General features: G+C 37.2%; 2 protein-coding genes across 9 annotated transcripts in view; both read right to left on the reverse strand.

Annotated features, from left to right (window-relative positions):
* CSRNP3 (cysteine and serine rich nuclear protein 3) overlaps positions 1–1193 on the reverse strand; it is a 96339-nt gene extending 95146 nt beyond the window's left edge. Inside the window, exon 1 of one of the 3 annotated variants that reach the window (XM_064434609.1) lies at positions 1054–1193. The gene's annotated coding sequence lies outside the window, so the exon portion shown is untranslated. Of the gene's footprint in view, positions 1–808; positions 1016–1053 lie in introns of those variants that run through there. The other 2 variants (XM_064434610.1, XM_064434608.1) reach the window with 2 other exon arrangements.
* A 1367-nt stretch (positions 1194–2560) lies between these two features.
* The window catches only part of SCN2A (sodium voltage-gated channel alpha subunit 2), a 74898-nt gene continuing 60277 nt past the window's right edge, over positions 2561–17181 (reverse strand). For all 6 annotated transcript variants that reach the window (XM_064434640.1, XM_064434637.1, XM_064434638.1 and 3 more), the window contains 8 exons: positions 16551–16724; positions 14935–15057; positions 9920–10201; positions 9319–9372; positions 8142–8279; positions 7423–7527; positions 6987–7257; positions 2561–5885 (listed from right to left, as the gene is read on the reverse strand). In XM_064434640.1, coding sequence (XP_064290710.1) covers positions 4690–5885; positions 6987–7257; positions 7423–7527; positions 8142–8279; positions 9319–9372; positions 9920–10201; positions 14935–15057; positions 16551–16724 — 2343 coding nt within the window. In that variant the 3' untranslated portion in view covers positions 2561–4689. The remainder of the gene's footprint in view (positions 5886–6986; positions 7258–7422; positions 7528–8141; positions 8280–9318; positions 9373–9919; positions 10202–14934; positions 15058–16550; positions 16725–17181) is intronic.

Below are 17181 nucleotides of genomic sequence, written 5' to 3' on the forward strand. Positions count from 1 at the left end.
GTATTTTATAGATAACTTTAGCCTGCTTTGCTCTGAGAAGACTAAAAAGCATGTAAGTTGCTCTGGAATCACCCTAAGGTCACTCCAGCACCGCTGCCCTTGGGTGTTTATTTACGTTGCCACTTTTCAGGGTAAATATACTGAAATTTACAAATCCCTCAGAGCTTTGTTTTTTCTACAGACACTATGCAAAAATCCATTCTCCAATTTACACACTGATAAAGTAAGGGTGACTAATGTGGATGTGGAATCTTTTGTGGCAGACTTTTGTTAGCAATCTTTCCTCAGTAAAACATACCCTCATCCAGAACACTGCAATATATGGTGGGTATAATTACCCATTAAGTGTGAAAGAACATGGGAAGCTGAGCATGTTTTGCAGCCTGAAGCAATCTGTTCATTATTTAGCTCTACTAGCCTGGGTCAGCCACTGCCTCTCACAACTGTTTGTCTTCTTGTCTACTGAGACCAGAAGATGTTTTAGACAAAGAACGAACAGGAGGTATATCCCTGCTGCTGAGTGGATACAGAACACAGTTTCTCACGCAGGACTAGCACAGTGCTGCAGCACCACAGGATGGATCCAGAACCACAGACCGCACAGCAATGCCCGGAGCCGTTCCCGTTTGCTCCGCTCTGCCGGGGCCAGCGGGGGCCGGCGCAGCTCCGAGCAGCGAGGCCAGGCCCCACACACCGAGGGGCTCCGAGCCCATGGGCGCAGCCGGGGATGGAAGCGCTGGGCCAGCGGCAGCGCCGAGGGCCGGCCAAAGCCCCAGGAGCCCTGGAGGGGTGCCGCAGGCCACCTCACCTCGCGTCCCTTTACGCCTCAGGTGCCCCAAACGCAGGAGAGACAGGCGGTCTTACAGGCGAGGATCCCGAGGGTCTCCGCTGTGGGGACAGCCGCTCTCTCTGCCTGACTCCCACACGCCCACAGATGCCAGCGGGGCTCCTTCTCCTCACCCAGCGCTCCCAGCTCCCGGGCCGGCAGCGGGCGCGCCGCGCTCTCCGCCGCCCCTGCGCTTGCAAGCACGCACTGCGCTTGCGGCTCCTCACCTGAGCCTCGCTATTCCAGCGCTGCCTGCCGCCTCCCGGTTCGCCCGCCGGGCCCGCGCCGGCAGCCGCCCCCGCCAGGCCCGCCCTCCATGGCCGGCGCAGAGCGCGGCCGGCCCCGGGGCGGGCTGAGCCCCGGCGGCTCCGCGGCTGCTCCGCCCTCCGCGGGCCGGCCCGGGCGCTGCTTGGCCCCGCGCTGCCGAGCCGGGCCGGGCCGGGCCGGGCCGGAGCAGCTCCGGGCCGCGCACAGCGCGCGGGAACACGCCTGGGCATCGCCCGTGTCCCGTGTGTGTCGCAGGTGTTTCCTGTGCAGCTACAGATCTGTTTACAAAACAAACTCCAAAGGGAGGGGTACCCAAGGGGAAAAAAAAAAAAAAAAAAAAAAAAAAAAAAGAGTATCCACAGCTACTTGTTGCTTGAGGCATTTAATAATTTCTTTCTTTCTGCTGGTCTTCTGATAAGCACAAACCCCTCTCAGACACATACTGATTATTTTCAATCTAAGTCAGACAAATATTTGTATACCTGCAATTTTTTCAAGACCTTTCCCACCCCAAAAACAACCAAACTGACATGAAACTTGTCCTTTAATTACACATTTTGGACTTCGGATGTTTTGGATTTTGGGTTCTCTCATCTCTCCCTATCTTACACCCTGCCCTGACAATTGTTCTTTTACAGCTGAGGGAAAAATCTTAACTGAAACACTGCAGCCTAAGCGCTCGCTGCACAAGAGTAGCAGTACTCGTTTTCAGAGTGAACAGCCTCAACAGACCATCAGTAGTTGAAAACTGTGGAGAGCAGGGACAAAAGGACACCATCCTACTGCTCCATTAGTGTTTCTCCTGGGGTGCACACCCAAAGCTCAGAGTTCCACATCACAGATTCCTGGGTACATCTGGTTTTCCCAATACTCTTCAGAGGATCTGATGTGGAGTGCATATCTGCACATCTATGATGATTATTAGTGTTTGTGCTTTTAATTTGTTCAGTTGTTGTAACCTTCACGGCATTACTTTAAATTTAGGACAGAGAAAAGTTCTTCTTAGAAATAGCACTCAAATATGATTGCTACCTAAAAATTTGGCTCTCATGTCTTATCATAAAATAATAAATTATACTTAGAAAATAATGATATATTTTTTCTTTATAACACAAAGATAATTCTTCACATATAAAATATAATTGAAATTATACATACATTGCAGCCTTGGTAGCTAGAGACTTTCTTTAATATCTGGTTTTTAGTTGTCTCAGAACACCTGATATGAGAAAGGGATTGAAGCATCATGAGCTCTTAGATGTTACCCTGGGATCCTGAATAGGATTAATAACCTCAAGAGTGGAAGTTCAAATGTTTAAGATCCTTCAGAAAGCATACAGCTTCAATTTTTCTTTTCACAATTCTATTTCTAACATTTTATATATATTCATATTTTACTTTCATAGCACCTCTTGATATCCAATAGTTTTTAATGGGAAAATAAAAAATGCAGACAAAACCATTAAATACAATAAAAAATGAAGTCTTTATTCTTTTGGCTCAACTGTAATGTGGTTTACTGTTCTTTATGGTAATAGCATTTTCCTGCATGCAGTTCACCGACACACAAGTCAATATTTTTGTAAAAGGAGGAGTCAACATCGAATTTTTGCTTGTGTAAGAAACACAAAATGTCCTGATGTGATCAATTATACAAGTTTGCTATTTAATTCCTGTGGAAAAAAAAAACATTGTGGATCCCATATTATATTTAGAACAGTTCTAGTGCAGCATGAATCAACAAGAATAAGAATAGTCTATGTAAACAAACACTGGTAAAGATTTCATGAATAAAAATACTACCTTGAAACTTCTGATGCAGGCAGTGCTAGAATCTTAAACAAATCCTCCCCACCACATTTCAATTACAAGTTATATCTATTTGGAAGCAAGTGCATTTTGGACTCAGTTTGAAACTTATTTCACATTAAAATGTGTGCAAAAATACAGTACTAATAAAAAAGCAGAAACCTAAAGCTACCCCATTCTTTCCTTTGTTTCTTATATTGTGAAGTTCTTGAATTAAAAAGTGCTATGGATAGAAAGTAATAAAAGTGACAGTAACATCAACCTGAAGATAATTCTCATTTCTTATTTTATGTACAAAATGCTGAAAAATAAAATAAAATGGTATTTTTTACAGTATTTATATTTTCTTAGAAAATTCTATCCATGTAGTTTTCAACAGATTAAGCAGTTTGCAACATATCCTGTACAGTCTATGCACCGTACAGTAGTCACTTAAAATTTTAGAATGCAAAGCAAGAAGCTCTTAAATAACTGCAAACTATTGCTTGATGTCGTGAAAGAATGATGACCAATTGAACAATTTATTTCACTTAACCACTGAGCTATGGCTTCCCATATTAGACTCTTAACAGTGGAAGGAGTAAAATTACAGCAGCAAAGGCAAGATAAACATGCATCAGTGATAGCTTCCAAACTGTCTATAATGGTACAGAATACTTCATATTAGCTGTTGAGAGATTGCAAATTACACTTACTGTGGTACATATTTGATGCAATAAATATTGTGCACATGTCATTATTTGTTTGCTCAAACATGCACCACGGGATAAAATAACTATTTACATAGAGGGTACTTTTTTAATCAACACATACAATGTCAACCTTGCTGAGAGCAGAAGATGGCTAAATGATACTGCAGGGTGAGGCAGAACAACTTCATAATCCTTGTGTTTTGCAGGTTTTTGGTAAATTCAACTTCCCAAGGTCAGGTAAACTGGTTTCCGCAGAAGAATACTTAGAAGTAGATTCTATGTCCCTCGGTAAAATTTTTATACAGAGATTGTTCAACTACTGTTAAATGACTCATGAAAAAATAAAACATCTGTTCTATTATTGTAGACTCTATGGGACTTTACAGGCACATTAAGATTTGTCTGGATGAGATACTAGATGGATACTGTTATTAAGCACCTCAACATACAGAGCCACCCTGAAACATGGAAGTAGTCAGACTGCTGCTTTGTGCGACGTCATGTTTTCCCATGCATGAACTACAAGTGCAGCATGCCTTCATGCAAATCACTTCTGTTTGTACATTATAGAGAATCCGAGAGCAGAACACCTGGTCCTCATACCCCCTTCCCCAACATAAAACCCATTTACAAAAATAGTCACATATAATAGTAAACAACCTGTGAATTAAAAAATGATAAGTTCACCAACACTGATTTTTGTAAAAATATGGCAAATGTGACTGTTGAAATGCTAACAGTGGATACAATTTTTGTACTGTGTGTTTCATGTTAAACACGGAGATTCATAGGTTTGCACCTTTTTTTAACTGGTCCCTACAGTCTGGTTGGCCATTTTATCATCTCTTCAGCAGTGTCAGCTGGTACTAAAAACAACAACCTCCTGTCAAGATGTTACCCTGTTTTACAGAGTTGCAGTTTGATGACAAGGGGTCACTGTCTTGCTATAGGCACTGACCTTATATATATATAATTATATATATATCTATATATGTAAAAACTGACAGTTTGGCATGTACCTCCTACAGGAGTCCTGTTGACACAAATACATACTTTTTCAGGCTGTAAACAGTTTATTACAAACAGTATTCTACATTACTTTTTACTTTCCCTGCTGTCTTTACCTTTATCTTCTTTTTCTGACTTGTCTTTTTCATATTTATCCTTGTCTGGCTTTGTTACACTGTCATAAGAAGGTGGGGAGGTTGTGGATGGGGTCATATCTGTTTTTTCTGGAGTGGAGTTCTCATTTAGTTTATCCATAATCATATCTTCTTTCATGGGCAGATCATCTTCCTCTTTACCTTTATCCTGACTAAATATACATGATACTTTTTTGACTTTTTGCCTTAAGAGGTGACGTCTGTAAGCACGCTGAATGATGACAGCAGACACCTCCTCCTGCTTTCGTTTCAGTGTGGTTGTAATTGGTTCATAGGAGACTTTAGAAGGATTGGCTGCCATAAACCGATCTTCCATCTGTATTCTGAGGGCATCCATCTCCCCACTTTCCCCCAAAACACGCTTTGTGAAAGCAAACAAGATGTCAAGGCAGTGAATTCTGTCACCGCTCACCATGGGCAGATCCATTGCAATAAGCTGGACTTTGTTGGGTTTTGCTATGAGAAGAGGTGGATCTAATGAAGCTGCAAAATCTGATAATTTACTGAACTCTATGAATTGTGTTGCATCGGGATCAAACTTCTCCCAGACTTCATAGAACATCTCAAAGTCATCCTCGCTCAAGGGTTCAGCGCTTTCTTCAGTAGCAACACTGAAGTTCTCCAAAATCACAGCAATGTACATGTTCACCACTACCAGAAAGGATATGATAATGTAGCTGACAAAGAAGAAAATCCCAACAGAGGGGTTGCCACAGTCACCTTTCACGGAGCTCCCCGGATGATCTTTATGGGGGTCACAGTCTGGCTCCCCACTGTTGAGAATTGGGGCGAGCAAACCGTCCCAGCCAGCGGACGTGGTGATCTGGAACAGGCAGATCATGCTGTTGCCAAACGTTTCAAAGTTGAACATGTCATCAATCCCAACCTCCCTCTTGACATAGGCAAAGTTGGACATGCCAAATATGGCGTAGATGAACATGACCAGGAAGAGCAGCAGCCCAATGTTGAACAAAGCAGGAAGAGACATCATCAAAGCAAAAAGCAGAGTGCGGATTCCCTTCGCGCCTTTAATGAGGCGCAGGATTCGACCGATTCTGGCAAGCCGGATGACTCTGAATAGTGTGGGAGATACAAAGTACTTCTCAATCATCTCAGCCAAAAACATACCTAGGAAAAAATAAGTTAAATCAGTAAAGAATATTATTACATTTTAAAACCACTGCTAAAGATATATTCTACAAGGATTGTAGAACTTTAAGAAGAGTAGGATAAATAGATTTTTATGAATTAGCCATTTAGTTTTTTTACAAAATCTTTGTGTTTGGTATATGTTTTTAGGACAAACTGATAACTAGTGTATGTATATTGGCAAATGCTGCGATTAGAGGAATACCCTTTTGTTTAATTGCAACAAAAATAATCTCAGTTAATATGAAGAAAGATCATATGCGCATTAGTATTAAAATTCCATGTAATCAAGTTAGGTTATTCAAAAAAATATGTATATTTTAAGAGAAGTGTGACTTCTTAATCATACATAAAACAACACAAACACAGGTTTATCACTAATGACACAGTAATTCCAAACATAAACAAATTGATAAAAAGTTTTATTATAATTCCCAGAAGAATAAAAGCATTGAGCATTGCATTATGTGCCTCAAAGCAGAACAGTAATTTTTTTGATACAAAAATAGCAAAACTGATTTGCATATTAAGGGGTACTTAAAAGTTAAAAATCCACCTTTTTTAGTCAAGTTCTTTCACGTTTGCTGCTCTAGATAAAGCAAAATTAGTGTAGTCATTATTTCTTACCACATCTGCTTCAGCTCTGCTTCTGCAGTGCTCACTCTAGCTCAGGCACAAAGCCTCTCAGGATCAAACAAAACTCAAGTAAGCAAAGGGTTTTGCCCTGCTCTCTGGGGTGCACACATCCTACCCTCATAATAGTCCCAAACAAATTTTTCTCTTGGATTTTTGATGATTGGAGTCTTTCACCTGCAACTGTGTCTGTAAGTTTATGTCAAAATTGCCTTTCATGTATGTGTCGGAATCTCTGCTGATTTCAGAATATAGATCTAATTTCAACCAGTAAAAAAGTAGGAGGGTATGAAACCTCTTTCTAAAAATTCATACCATACTTTTCAGTTATTTTATGTACAAGACTTTCTAGTGACAAAGTTGAACCAAAATATAAATAGAGTTTACATGCCAAAAATATTTCCATGTTCACACATCAGACATTTCATAAAAATGAGTTGCTCTTACCTACTATGGAGAGAATGACAACCACAAAATCAAAAATATTCCAACCTATAGTAAAGTAGTAATGACGAAGTGAAATCAATTTCAGGACAAATTCTCCAGTGAAAAGTACAATAAACACCAGGTTAATCCAATATAAAATGTTTTCCATTTCTTCACTCTGGTCATCTGTTTCTACCATCATTGTGACCATGTTAAGGCAGATGAGTATCATGATACTGATATCAAATGCTTGTTTTGTTACAAAATCAAAGACCATGCCTTGGAATTTGTTCTGTTATAGCAGAAGAAAAAGAAAAAAAAAGGTATTTCAGATTAATAAGGCTTTTCTTATATAATGTATTTTTTTTGCTTATGACTTATTTCAGCCTAAGGCATAACACAAAAAATAAGCTTTTTAAATAGATGCAAAAATAACAGAAAATATTTTTATTCTTACTGCTGGTCGAGGTATAGGCTTTTGTGGTTTCTTGGAACCCAATTTTTTCATTGCATTGTAGTATTTCTTCTGTTCTTCTGTCATGAAAATGTCTTGACCTCCAAAGTAAACCCAAGAGACAAAAACTGGTTACAATCATGTATCTTTACTGATTACTTATAAATAATATTAATGATCACTCTTGTTCACATTCTCATCTGTAGGAAAATTTAGGACAGATATAAAAATCCTGTTTTATGATTTTTATATTAAGTATTAAGCTGCAGAAAGTGTTGAGTTCAGCAGCTGGAACACTGATACTTTTTCAGGCAGTGTTGACAAAACACAAAGACTAAAGAGGGTACGAATAAAGATAATACAATGTCTATTATCAAAGTTCAGAAATCTATACTGCTGAGCTCTGTGACATGAAAGTATAGCAAAGAGTTTTTATAGCCACATTTAGCTATTTCAGTGGTTAGCCTTTTTATGAGTCAATTAAGGCTTCAGTCACAAATCCATATCTTTACAAAGATCACATTGAGTATTTCACTAACCATGGAGAGTCATAGATTGTCACTTGTCCATCAAGCCAAATTATAAGCTTTAATAATTTAATGTATTTACTATGCAGTGCTCTTAACTAATTTATCATTAAAAATTATTAATCAAATTGTCATCAGTGGACCAAAAATAAGAATTTTTTAATATTCTTTTCAAAATAACAATGAAGTACTTATCTTCTTTTTCTGCTGGTTGAAATTGTCTATGATGACACCAATAAAAAGGTTTAAGGTAAAAAAGGATCCAAAGATGATAAAGATGACAAAGTAAAGATACATGTACAGGTTATCTTCATACTTGGGCTGATCCAAAACCTGCAAAAAAGGCATAGAAATGACACATTAGTTTAACAGTGAACACTGTTAAAGATAGAATTTAGGGCTCCATCACTGTAACCTTTGGTTCCTGTGGTCAAATCCTGACATATATTTCAGTGATCTTCAATCTACAAGAAGTTACATTCTTGAAATTAATTTTTAAAAATGAAACTGACCTGTACGAATGTAGAATAAATACTGAAAACACAATTGGTTAAAACTAGCAAAGTTCCACTTGCCTGAGTGTACAGACAACCGGAAACACCAAGTTTTATGTCTGCAGAATTTTCTGTAAATCTTCTGGGAGGCCAGTGTTGTGGGCTTTCACTGCTACAGGCACTTAGGAAAGTGCACAGGATTGTGGAAGAGAGGTATCCAAGCCATGTTTAGACTAAGCATATTTTCTTGGTATAGCTATGCACTATCACTATACTACAACAGGCCTCCTGCTGTGAGTGCAGCTTACAAAAAAAAAAAAAAAAAAGGAGCTTTACCAGTATAGTTTATTCAATTGTCTACTTAGAACTAGAGGAAAACTTGCAGCAAGGGAACAAGGGGCAGGCCAAAGGGTAAGAAAATGCAGAGGTCTAATTAAAAATAAGCACTCTGCCCTAAAGAAAGCAGTCAGGCAGCTTGCAGAGCACAGTGAAAATCTTAACTATAAATAAGATCAGTATTACAAAAAACCCCAACTTTCCCTGTATTGGTGTCTGTTTCCAAATATAAAGAATGGCACAATGCATGATGAAAGGAGGGAAAGGTATTTCATTGCAATAGGTGAGTGTGTTGGTGTGTTGTAGGATTGAGGAATTTTGATTCAAGTGTACCATGGAGATAATGGAATCCTTTAGCACTGCTCCTCTGCTTTCCTTATTTCTTGTATTGTCCCCATGGTTTCAATTTTCTTTAACTACAAAATTATAGTAACTCTTTGTTCTTTCATTGTTACTGTAATTTCTGAAAGATGTTAAAATTGCATTCTCAAATCTTAGAGCTCATACAATCAAAACAAATGGAGTCAAGGGACTATACTCACATTCCGAGAATCCACAGCTGCGTACATGATATCCATCCATCCTTTAAATGTAGCCTATAAACAGAACACAGGTGTTTAGGTCACACTTCTCCTGGAAAATGGCTTGTCAGAAGCATTTTTTAGGAGCTGAAAACTAAGTGTCTTTAGTACTCATAATGAAAACCAGTTGAGTGAAATCCTAATAGCTGACTCTTGCCTTCTATTGTATGTTTTATTCATGTACAAGAACTGCAATCCAGTTCTAATATCTGACTAGAGAGGAGACAGCATCCATTAAGAACTTTTGTCTATTACAAATAATATCTGGTGTAAAAGTTATTTTTTCTGTGCATGAGCATTAGAGGTTTATTTGACACAGATTCAATGCAGTTAAGGTGTATTAGGTTTGAATTACATTTTTTCCTCATAGTCAGTATATCCTCTAGGCTTTGTGTTACTTCTTCTGTAGAGTCATGAATTTGTCCCACACTTCATGACTCAAATCAAGAATTGAGAGACAAAATTTCTAAATAATAAATAAAAGAAGTAAAATCTTTTTACTGTTACAAGTAAATAATAGAGATATAGAAAGATAAATAGAAATTAAGGACTGGTGACTTACCACTTGGAGCAGAGAAAGGTAACCAAGGCCTACGTTGTCAAAGTTAACCTTCACGTTCTTCCACCGGGCAGTTTCATTGTTTTGTATGAGCTCCTCACATTGACTAAAGTTGTTAATTTGGCTGATATCAAATCTCTCATCGGTTGTAGTGTTAACACAGTAGTAAAACTTTCCAGCAAATAGATTTACTCCCATGATACTAAATATCAGCCAGAATATAAGGCAAACAAGAAGCACATTCATAATAGATGGAATTGCTCCTAACAGGGCATTCACCACAACCTGAAGTACAAATGAAACCAAAGAGAGACACTGTAAGAGCACAGGCACCAGGATTTTACAAATGCTTCATCAGCCTCTCTCACATGTAACATGCTATTATATTTCTAATATCTGTGTTACACTTCAATTGTTAAGAGCAACAAGTCAAAAAGCAGTATAGAGAAAAGATAAAATGCCAAACTTAATTAGAAGGAAAAATACAAATAGTAGCAAATGGTAGCTTTAAAGAATGGGTAAAATAAGAACCAGTAAAACAAACTTTTTAAAAAAAGAGGAAAAATAAGTATTTATCAGTGCTTTTTAGAATATTTACTTAATGTATACCTGCAAAATCATAACAATTATAATCACTGATTGAATCAAACAAACTAAAGTTTCAATATTACATGTTTACGGGATAAATCCAACATGTTCAAATCTATTACTGAGCAAATTTCTAATTGAAATTAACTTTGAGTCTTTTTGAAAATAAAACCAAGTGATGTATGTATGTTCCTTTGGATCTTTACATTTAGAATTAGAAATATAGAAATGCTCAAACAAGGAAAGCTACTGAGTACCTGAACACACCAGAGCTGTTACTGTTCAGGCAACTGGCAGATAAAACTTGAAAAAGAGACTTAATTCCCAACTGAATTTTGGGAAAAATAAGGCTTCAGGAAAGAAAAATGTGAAAATGAGTTCATGTGTGATGATGAGCAATGATTAAAAACATGCTAGAATGAAAATAAAACACTGAGGAAAATAAAATTTGGGAGAAAGTAGGTCCATTATGAATGAGAATTATTAATGATGGAATTGATGATGCTAAATTAATGAATTCTGATTTTAAATCTCTCTGTAAACAATTCTAAGGATATAAAATTTGGTAAGTATAGAGCACTGCCGCCAACTTTGCCAAAACAAGTGAAGCAGATCCTTAAAGTTTGCTTTTTTTTAATGCAAAACAGTGGCTATTACTTTGATGGGCTTTTTAATATTTCATTTAGCTTATATGATGTAAGTACTAGAGGGCAGATCCTCTAGCATAATAAACTTATTGTTTCTTTTTGAAATACAAATATATAATGAAGCTCTATAGAAACAATGAATAATAAAATTAGTGATCCAAGTAGATGGGCTTTCATTCCTTGCCCTCTTACAGAACAGAAAATAAACCCTTTGAATATTAGATCCGTGATGAAACACGATCATGTGCACTATAAAGGAGAATTGGGCTGAAGGAAATGAGGGGTTCCTGTTGGACCTTCAGGGCTCCATTCCTGTCAAAACACTACCTCTTTTGGGTGATACATACTTTGGGAAACCTTTGAGAGCCTATAGGACTTCAGTGAAATTGTTGTTATATTTAAATTTAGGAACTAGATCAAATAAAGTTGCTTTCAATGTAAACTACTTCATCCCTCTATAAAAGCACAAAATGGTGCATGAAGTCCAAATATTCCGTTCTTTTTTTTTTGTTTGTTTGTACCTTTTTTCCACATATTGTAAATCAAATGTTTTAATAAGTGGTTATTTCTAGTGGGAAAATTTAAAACAAATCAGAACAATTTCTTAATCATACTAAAAACCGTCTTAGCAATAACTTATAAATTAATAAACAAAAGTAATGTAGAATTTTATAAGTCAGCATCTGGGTTGAGAAGATTCCCTAACTGGTGGATAAATCTCTTCTGACTATTTCAACAGTGCTGTCTTATGCTGACAAGCTTGTACTCAGCACTGTGAACCACATGATTGTAGGAGGCCATAAGATGTTGTTTGACCTTAGCAAATGAACAGCCTATATAACGATGCTGAATCAGTCTAAATTGGAAAATCAGGTACTCACTTATTTTATTTTTACAGCAATTTGAGTGGAATAACAAATGGCAAGGTCATTTTTTCTCAATTTGAGAATATTTTCCAAATGTATTAGGGTTTTTTAAATTGAAAGTTATCTCAATTCTTCTACTCAAAAATATAAGTAGCTTTCTTAAATGCAATAATATCATCCATCAGGAACAATTCTTGAGATATAAAGGGATAGTTAATGAAGTGAAAATATTTGTCCTCAAGCTTTCAATCTCAGTACACCCAAGAATTCTCTTCCTCTTTGTGCTCCAGCTGCAGGTCCAGTCATGTTCTTTCTTTAATTGCTGGATTTCTACAGCTGACCTACTTTCTCTGGTATTAGTCTGAGTCCTGAAGCTACAGAGAACCAGCTTGTGATACGAATATTTGAAGACGCTCAAAACATAGGGTTGAGCATCCCTGGAAACACTGATCCTGACACCTTCCAGCTTCCACTAGTAGTAAGTCTGTGAGAAAAGGGGGCTAGGCCTGACAGGAAATGAAAGCAGGGGAAGCATACGAAAGACATCAAACCCCTTGTTTTCTAGTTGAAAGAAAAAGGTATTAGTGCCTAGCACCATATAGCAGTGAGTGATACCGCTTGGGACAGAGCATGGGCAGATTAATTATATTCCCACAGATTAATTAATCTGCACGGGCAGATTAATTATATACCAAGTGGAAATTAAAGTATAACTTTACTAGCAATAACAGTGGTGGGAAGATGCAGGAGAAAAAAAAATAATGTTTTCCATAGGGGCAATTTTTTTCTATTAATTACTAGCTTGAGTGGGCACAAGCCGAAATCCTAGAGAATAGTACAGTGTCTTAGAAACTGTACATGTATTGACTGGAATTTCCTGCTTGCATATGGGAAGTATAATGCTCAATGGAAGCAATTTAGAATGTCTATGCAAATATATGCATTGTACTGTACTGTCATATTTTCAGTTCATACAAGATAAACACCAATGGAATGATTATGTTATGAACAGACATCTTGAATTTCCATGTATCAGACATTAAAATGTTCTCATACGATTCTCTTCATCAACTTGAGCTACAGTATCTTTAAAAACACTAAACTTGGAATTAATTACTTTAAATAAGGCAAAATTCACTACATCCATTGGAATATTTCAATGGTTAATTGCCTAACTAATGAAGTTATAGATCACATTTCTAGTCTTAAGTAATCTAACTTCATTTAGTACTTTTTATTGCATTTTTTGCTAAACTCATAAATCTTCTCCTCATCTGGTTATTGTACAAAGAGATACAGTTGGCAGATCAGGATCAAATCCGCAGGTAAATTTTATACCAACATGGAAGTTATGGGATTGACAATTACACATAAACCTTCATTACAAGGTTATTGGGTTTTTCCTTGCAACAATAAATTGCCACTTAAGCAATTTTTATAAAATTTGAAATATTTTTATTTTGGGTTTTTTGTTTTGTTAATTGTTGTCATAAAAGAAACCCCTACAGCTCATATGATTTTAGTGAGATAATACTGATGGTTTAGACAGGCCTTACCTCGATATAAACATCCCAAATTTTCAAGTTTGCTTTAGTAAAGGTCCAGAAATTTTTTGGAGGCAAAGAAATGCTATTTCCTGTTTGAATTTATAAAATTTCATCAAAGCCCATTTCCTTTTTCATTGAGAGCTCTTACTTTCCACACACAGAGCATGACATTTTCTTCAGAAGCTCACCAGTTTGAAATTGACTTACAAATTAGCTAATCAGCTGATCACCTGGGGTGGCAAAGAATGTGATCCCAGGAGGGAGCTCACACAAGGATCCCTTTTAATTATGGCAGGAGGGTTCCAGTTCAGGTGCATCTGCTGATGCCCACTATGGCAGTATGTCCAAGAGAGACAGATGGACCCTGAAGGTGTAAGCCAGACATCTTCCTGTGGCTGGGGCTAGAAATATCCACCGTGTCTGGTTGTTCACTACTACCCTTGAGAGAAACATTTCTAGAGCTTTTGAGTCATGGCTGAGTACATCAGGTCTTTGTCCATATCAGTGCACTAAAGAAGTGATTTAAACTGACCACTTTGACTGACTTTGCACTGAGACAGACTGAACGTGCCCTGTTGGGCAGCTGAGGGTCTCGGCTGTGGTAACTGATACAGTGATAAGGAACACTGGGGACAGTAACTTCTCAAATATACCAGCAAAAGTCTAATATGTTTTCAGGCTGCTTAGTGCTCTATAGATTATAATCAAAATTTTACAATCAATACAGAAACCAGTAAGCAACCAGAAATCATGAAACCAGCTCCATCTCTGATATGCTAGAAAAGTTTTCTTAAATAGAATGCTATGTTCTAATATGAAAGAGAGAAGTAAATTAGTACTATTTTAATAGTGCTAATTTACTTATTAACACACAAATTAATTACAAAACTTTTAGTTCTAAAAGATATTCCCAATTTATATATACTGAATAATATGTTAAATGATATAGGCTATGTATGGTAGTCTAAACTGATAAAAAAACATATGTGCTTGCATACATGGGTGTATGTGCACACACTTTTAAGAGGAAGTATTGGAGCTTTTTTAAACTGTCCTGACTATAGAAGGTTGTGTTTGTATAGGATAAATGCAGTAATATTGCATAGATCCATGCAGTTGATAAATCCTTGGGCCCTCCATGAAAATATGAAAATGGGGAAAGGCCAAGGAGTGTCGTTAACTGTAACAATATGTGCCATAACACATGAATTCATATAAGCAGATGAAGCCTTTTGCTTATATGTTAGTGATAAATGTGAAATATATAGGATGGTAGTGTAGCATTTCTGCATGGATTGGCCGTTGAGTATTCTGCATGCATTGTTTCCGTGGATGCATGCATTATTTCAGATTCTTTCACGTTGTCTTACCCTCATCCCTTCAAATCGCGACAAGGCTCTTAGAGGTCTCAAAGCTCTTAGTGTCCTAAGGGATTTAATCGCACCAAGTTCTGAGTAGCCCAAGGCATTAGCTGTTAAGCTAACCAAAGAGACCTACACAAAAACAGAAAGGCAATATTGCTCATTCATCTTTATATCCTTCCGACACATATGGTGGGAATGATGTGTGCCCTGAACTTCTCAAGAAGATTCAAGGCTGGACCTCTTTCTCCAGGAAACCCTCTAGAATGCAGAAAAAATTTTACGTCAGACAAAGTAGAATAAAAGGATATTCTAGGTACCTGTTGATGAAATCATGTTGATAGAATGGTATATAAGTGCCTTCTATAGTCACATAAACCAGTCAACATTTGGTGGGATTTAAACAAAAATGAAGTCACATGCTAAAACAAAACACCCAAAAGCTGGGTGAATAGGAATGGACAATTTAGGTCAGGACTTCCCATGATATCTTCAGCACTTGATGAGAATGTAAACGCTCTCAAAAACCACATCCAGACCTTGCTTTTGGTCAAATGTAACTTTCTAGTGTCCAGAAAATCTTATTCAACAGCCATAGCTACCAGTGCTGTTCAGATTTAACCGGACTAATCAAGATTGAGAACCAACTGTTTGTTAGACAATGGTAGAAGCTTCACTGTTAGGCATATCCACACTTCATTACATTCCCTGTGACTCCTTTAACCACTTCATCATTTCTGGCTTGCATAACGCTGGTCTGGTCTGCAGGCAGATGAGTAAATAAACTAGAATAGCTGTAAAATAAATAATACAATTATCTTTCATCAATAATCCTTGGAAATGTATTTCTTATAGCCATTGGGAAGGAGTGGCCCTAATAAATAAAAAATAAATCATCTTCTATTTATGTCCATTTAATGCCCTTCCCTTCCATCCTTCCTGTTCTCTCAATTCCTTCATCTCCAAATTGTTCTTTTTAATTTTTATTTCAATCCCCTGACTATAGGTTCAAAAGAATGCTTCAGATATTAATTTTTTTAATTAAAAAATTGCACCAAGGTAAGGTTGACATGAAAAACTAATAAAGCTATTTATAAGGGTCACAGAAGTAACTAAACCACAGATTATCAAATAAGAATTAAATATTTGTTGATAAATACAAGTTCTACTGGTCATGGCAATGTACACATTGGATGATTGAGCCAATACATGTTTTACAGAGGTACAGACTCAATCATAAAATACTATATGAGCATATAGCCATGTCTTATCATAGGATTTGCAATGCTGGTCTGGATTTATAAGGTATAGTGTTTTCCAAGCTCTGTGTAGTAAAGACCTCCTGCTCCATCACTGTGTTTTTAGGGAGATATTTAGCAATTACTGTAGAATTCTGGTGCTTTTTATAATGCACAAATAGGTGGTTTAAGACATACTCTTAACTTGCATTACATAGGAATTACATCTGTGGAACTGAGAGGTAAGTCAGACTATACAGAATTATAAACCATACCACCACAGCAGTTAAAATAGAGTTTTTGTTGAATAGAACAGAAATCTTATCCTGAAAACATAATATTCTTTTTTTTAAGCCTATTGTACAGGACATGAAAAAGAATACATACATCAACAATCAGGAAGTCCAGCCAGCACCATGCATTAGTGAAATAGGTTTGAAAGCCATAAGCAACCCATTTTAAAAGCATTTCCAGAATGAAGATATAGGTGAAAACTTTGTCAGCATATTCCAGCATGGTCTTGATAGTTTTACGTTGTTCTATGTAGATATCTTCAAATGCCTGTGAAAAAGATTTTTGAAGATATGATTAAATGTCTTCACAATTTGCAGTGTCATATAGGAATGGCCAGGAAAAGAAATTAATTGAAAGAAACCAATGATGATAAGGCATGTATCTTTCCCTCAAGCATAACTTTGGCTTTCACTTAATATTTTTTATAAAGCTGGGTCCAAGCAATATTCATCTTTCAGCTGAACTGAACATCAATACACAAAACTTACTGTAAGTCCACTCTTCAAACTTCATTTTAATTTGTTTCCATGGATAATGTTTGTGTGGCCAGGTTTTGGTAGTGGGGGGAGCTAGAGAGGTGGCTTCTGTGGGAAGCTCCTAGAAGCTTCCTCCATGTCCAGCAGAGCCAATGCCAGCTGGCTCCAGGACAGACCCACCATGGCTGAGGCCAAGCCAATCAGGAATGATAGCAACACCTCTGTGACAATATATTTAAGAAGGAAAT

This window comes from Passer domesticus, chromosome 10 (assembly GCF_036417665.1).
Source record: "Passer domesticus isolate bPasDom1 chromosome 10, bPasDom1.hap1, whole genome shotgun sequence".
NCBI classification, from domain to species: Eukaryota; Metazoa; Chordata; class Aves; order Passeriformes; family Passeridae; genus Passer; species Passer domesticus.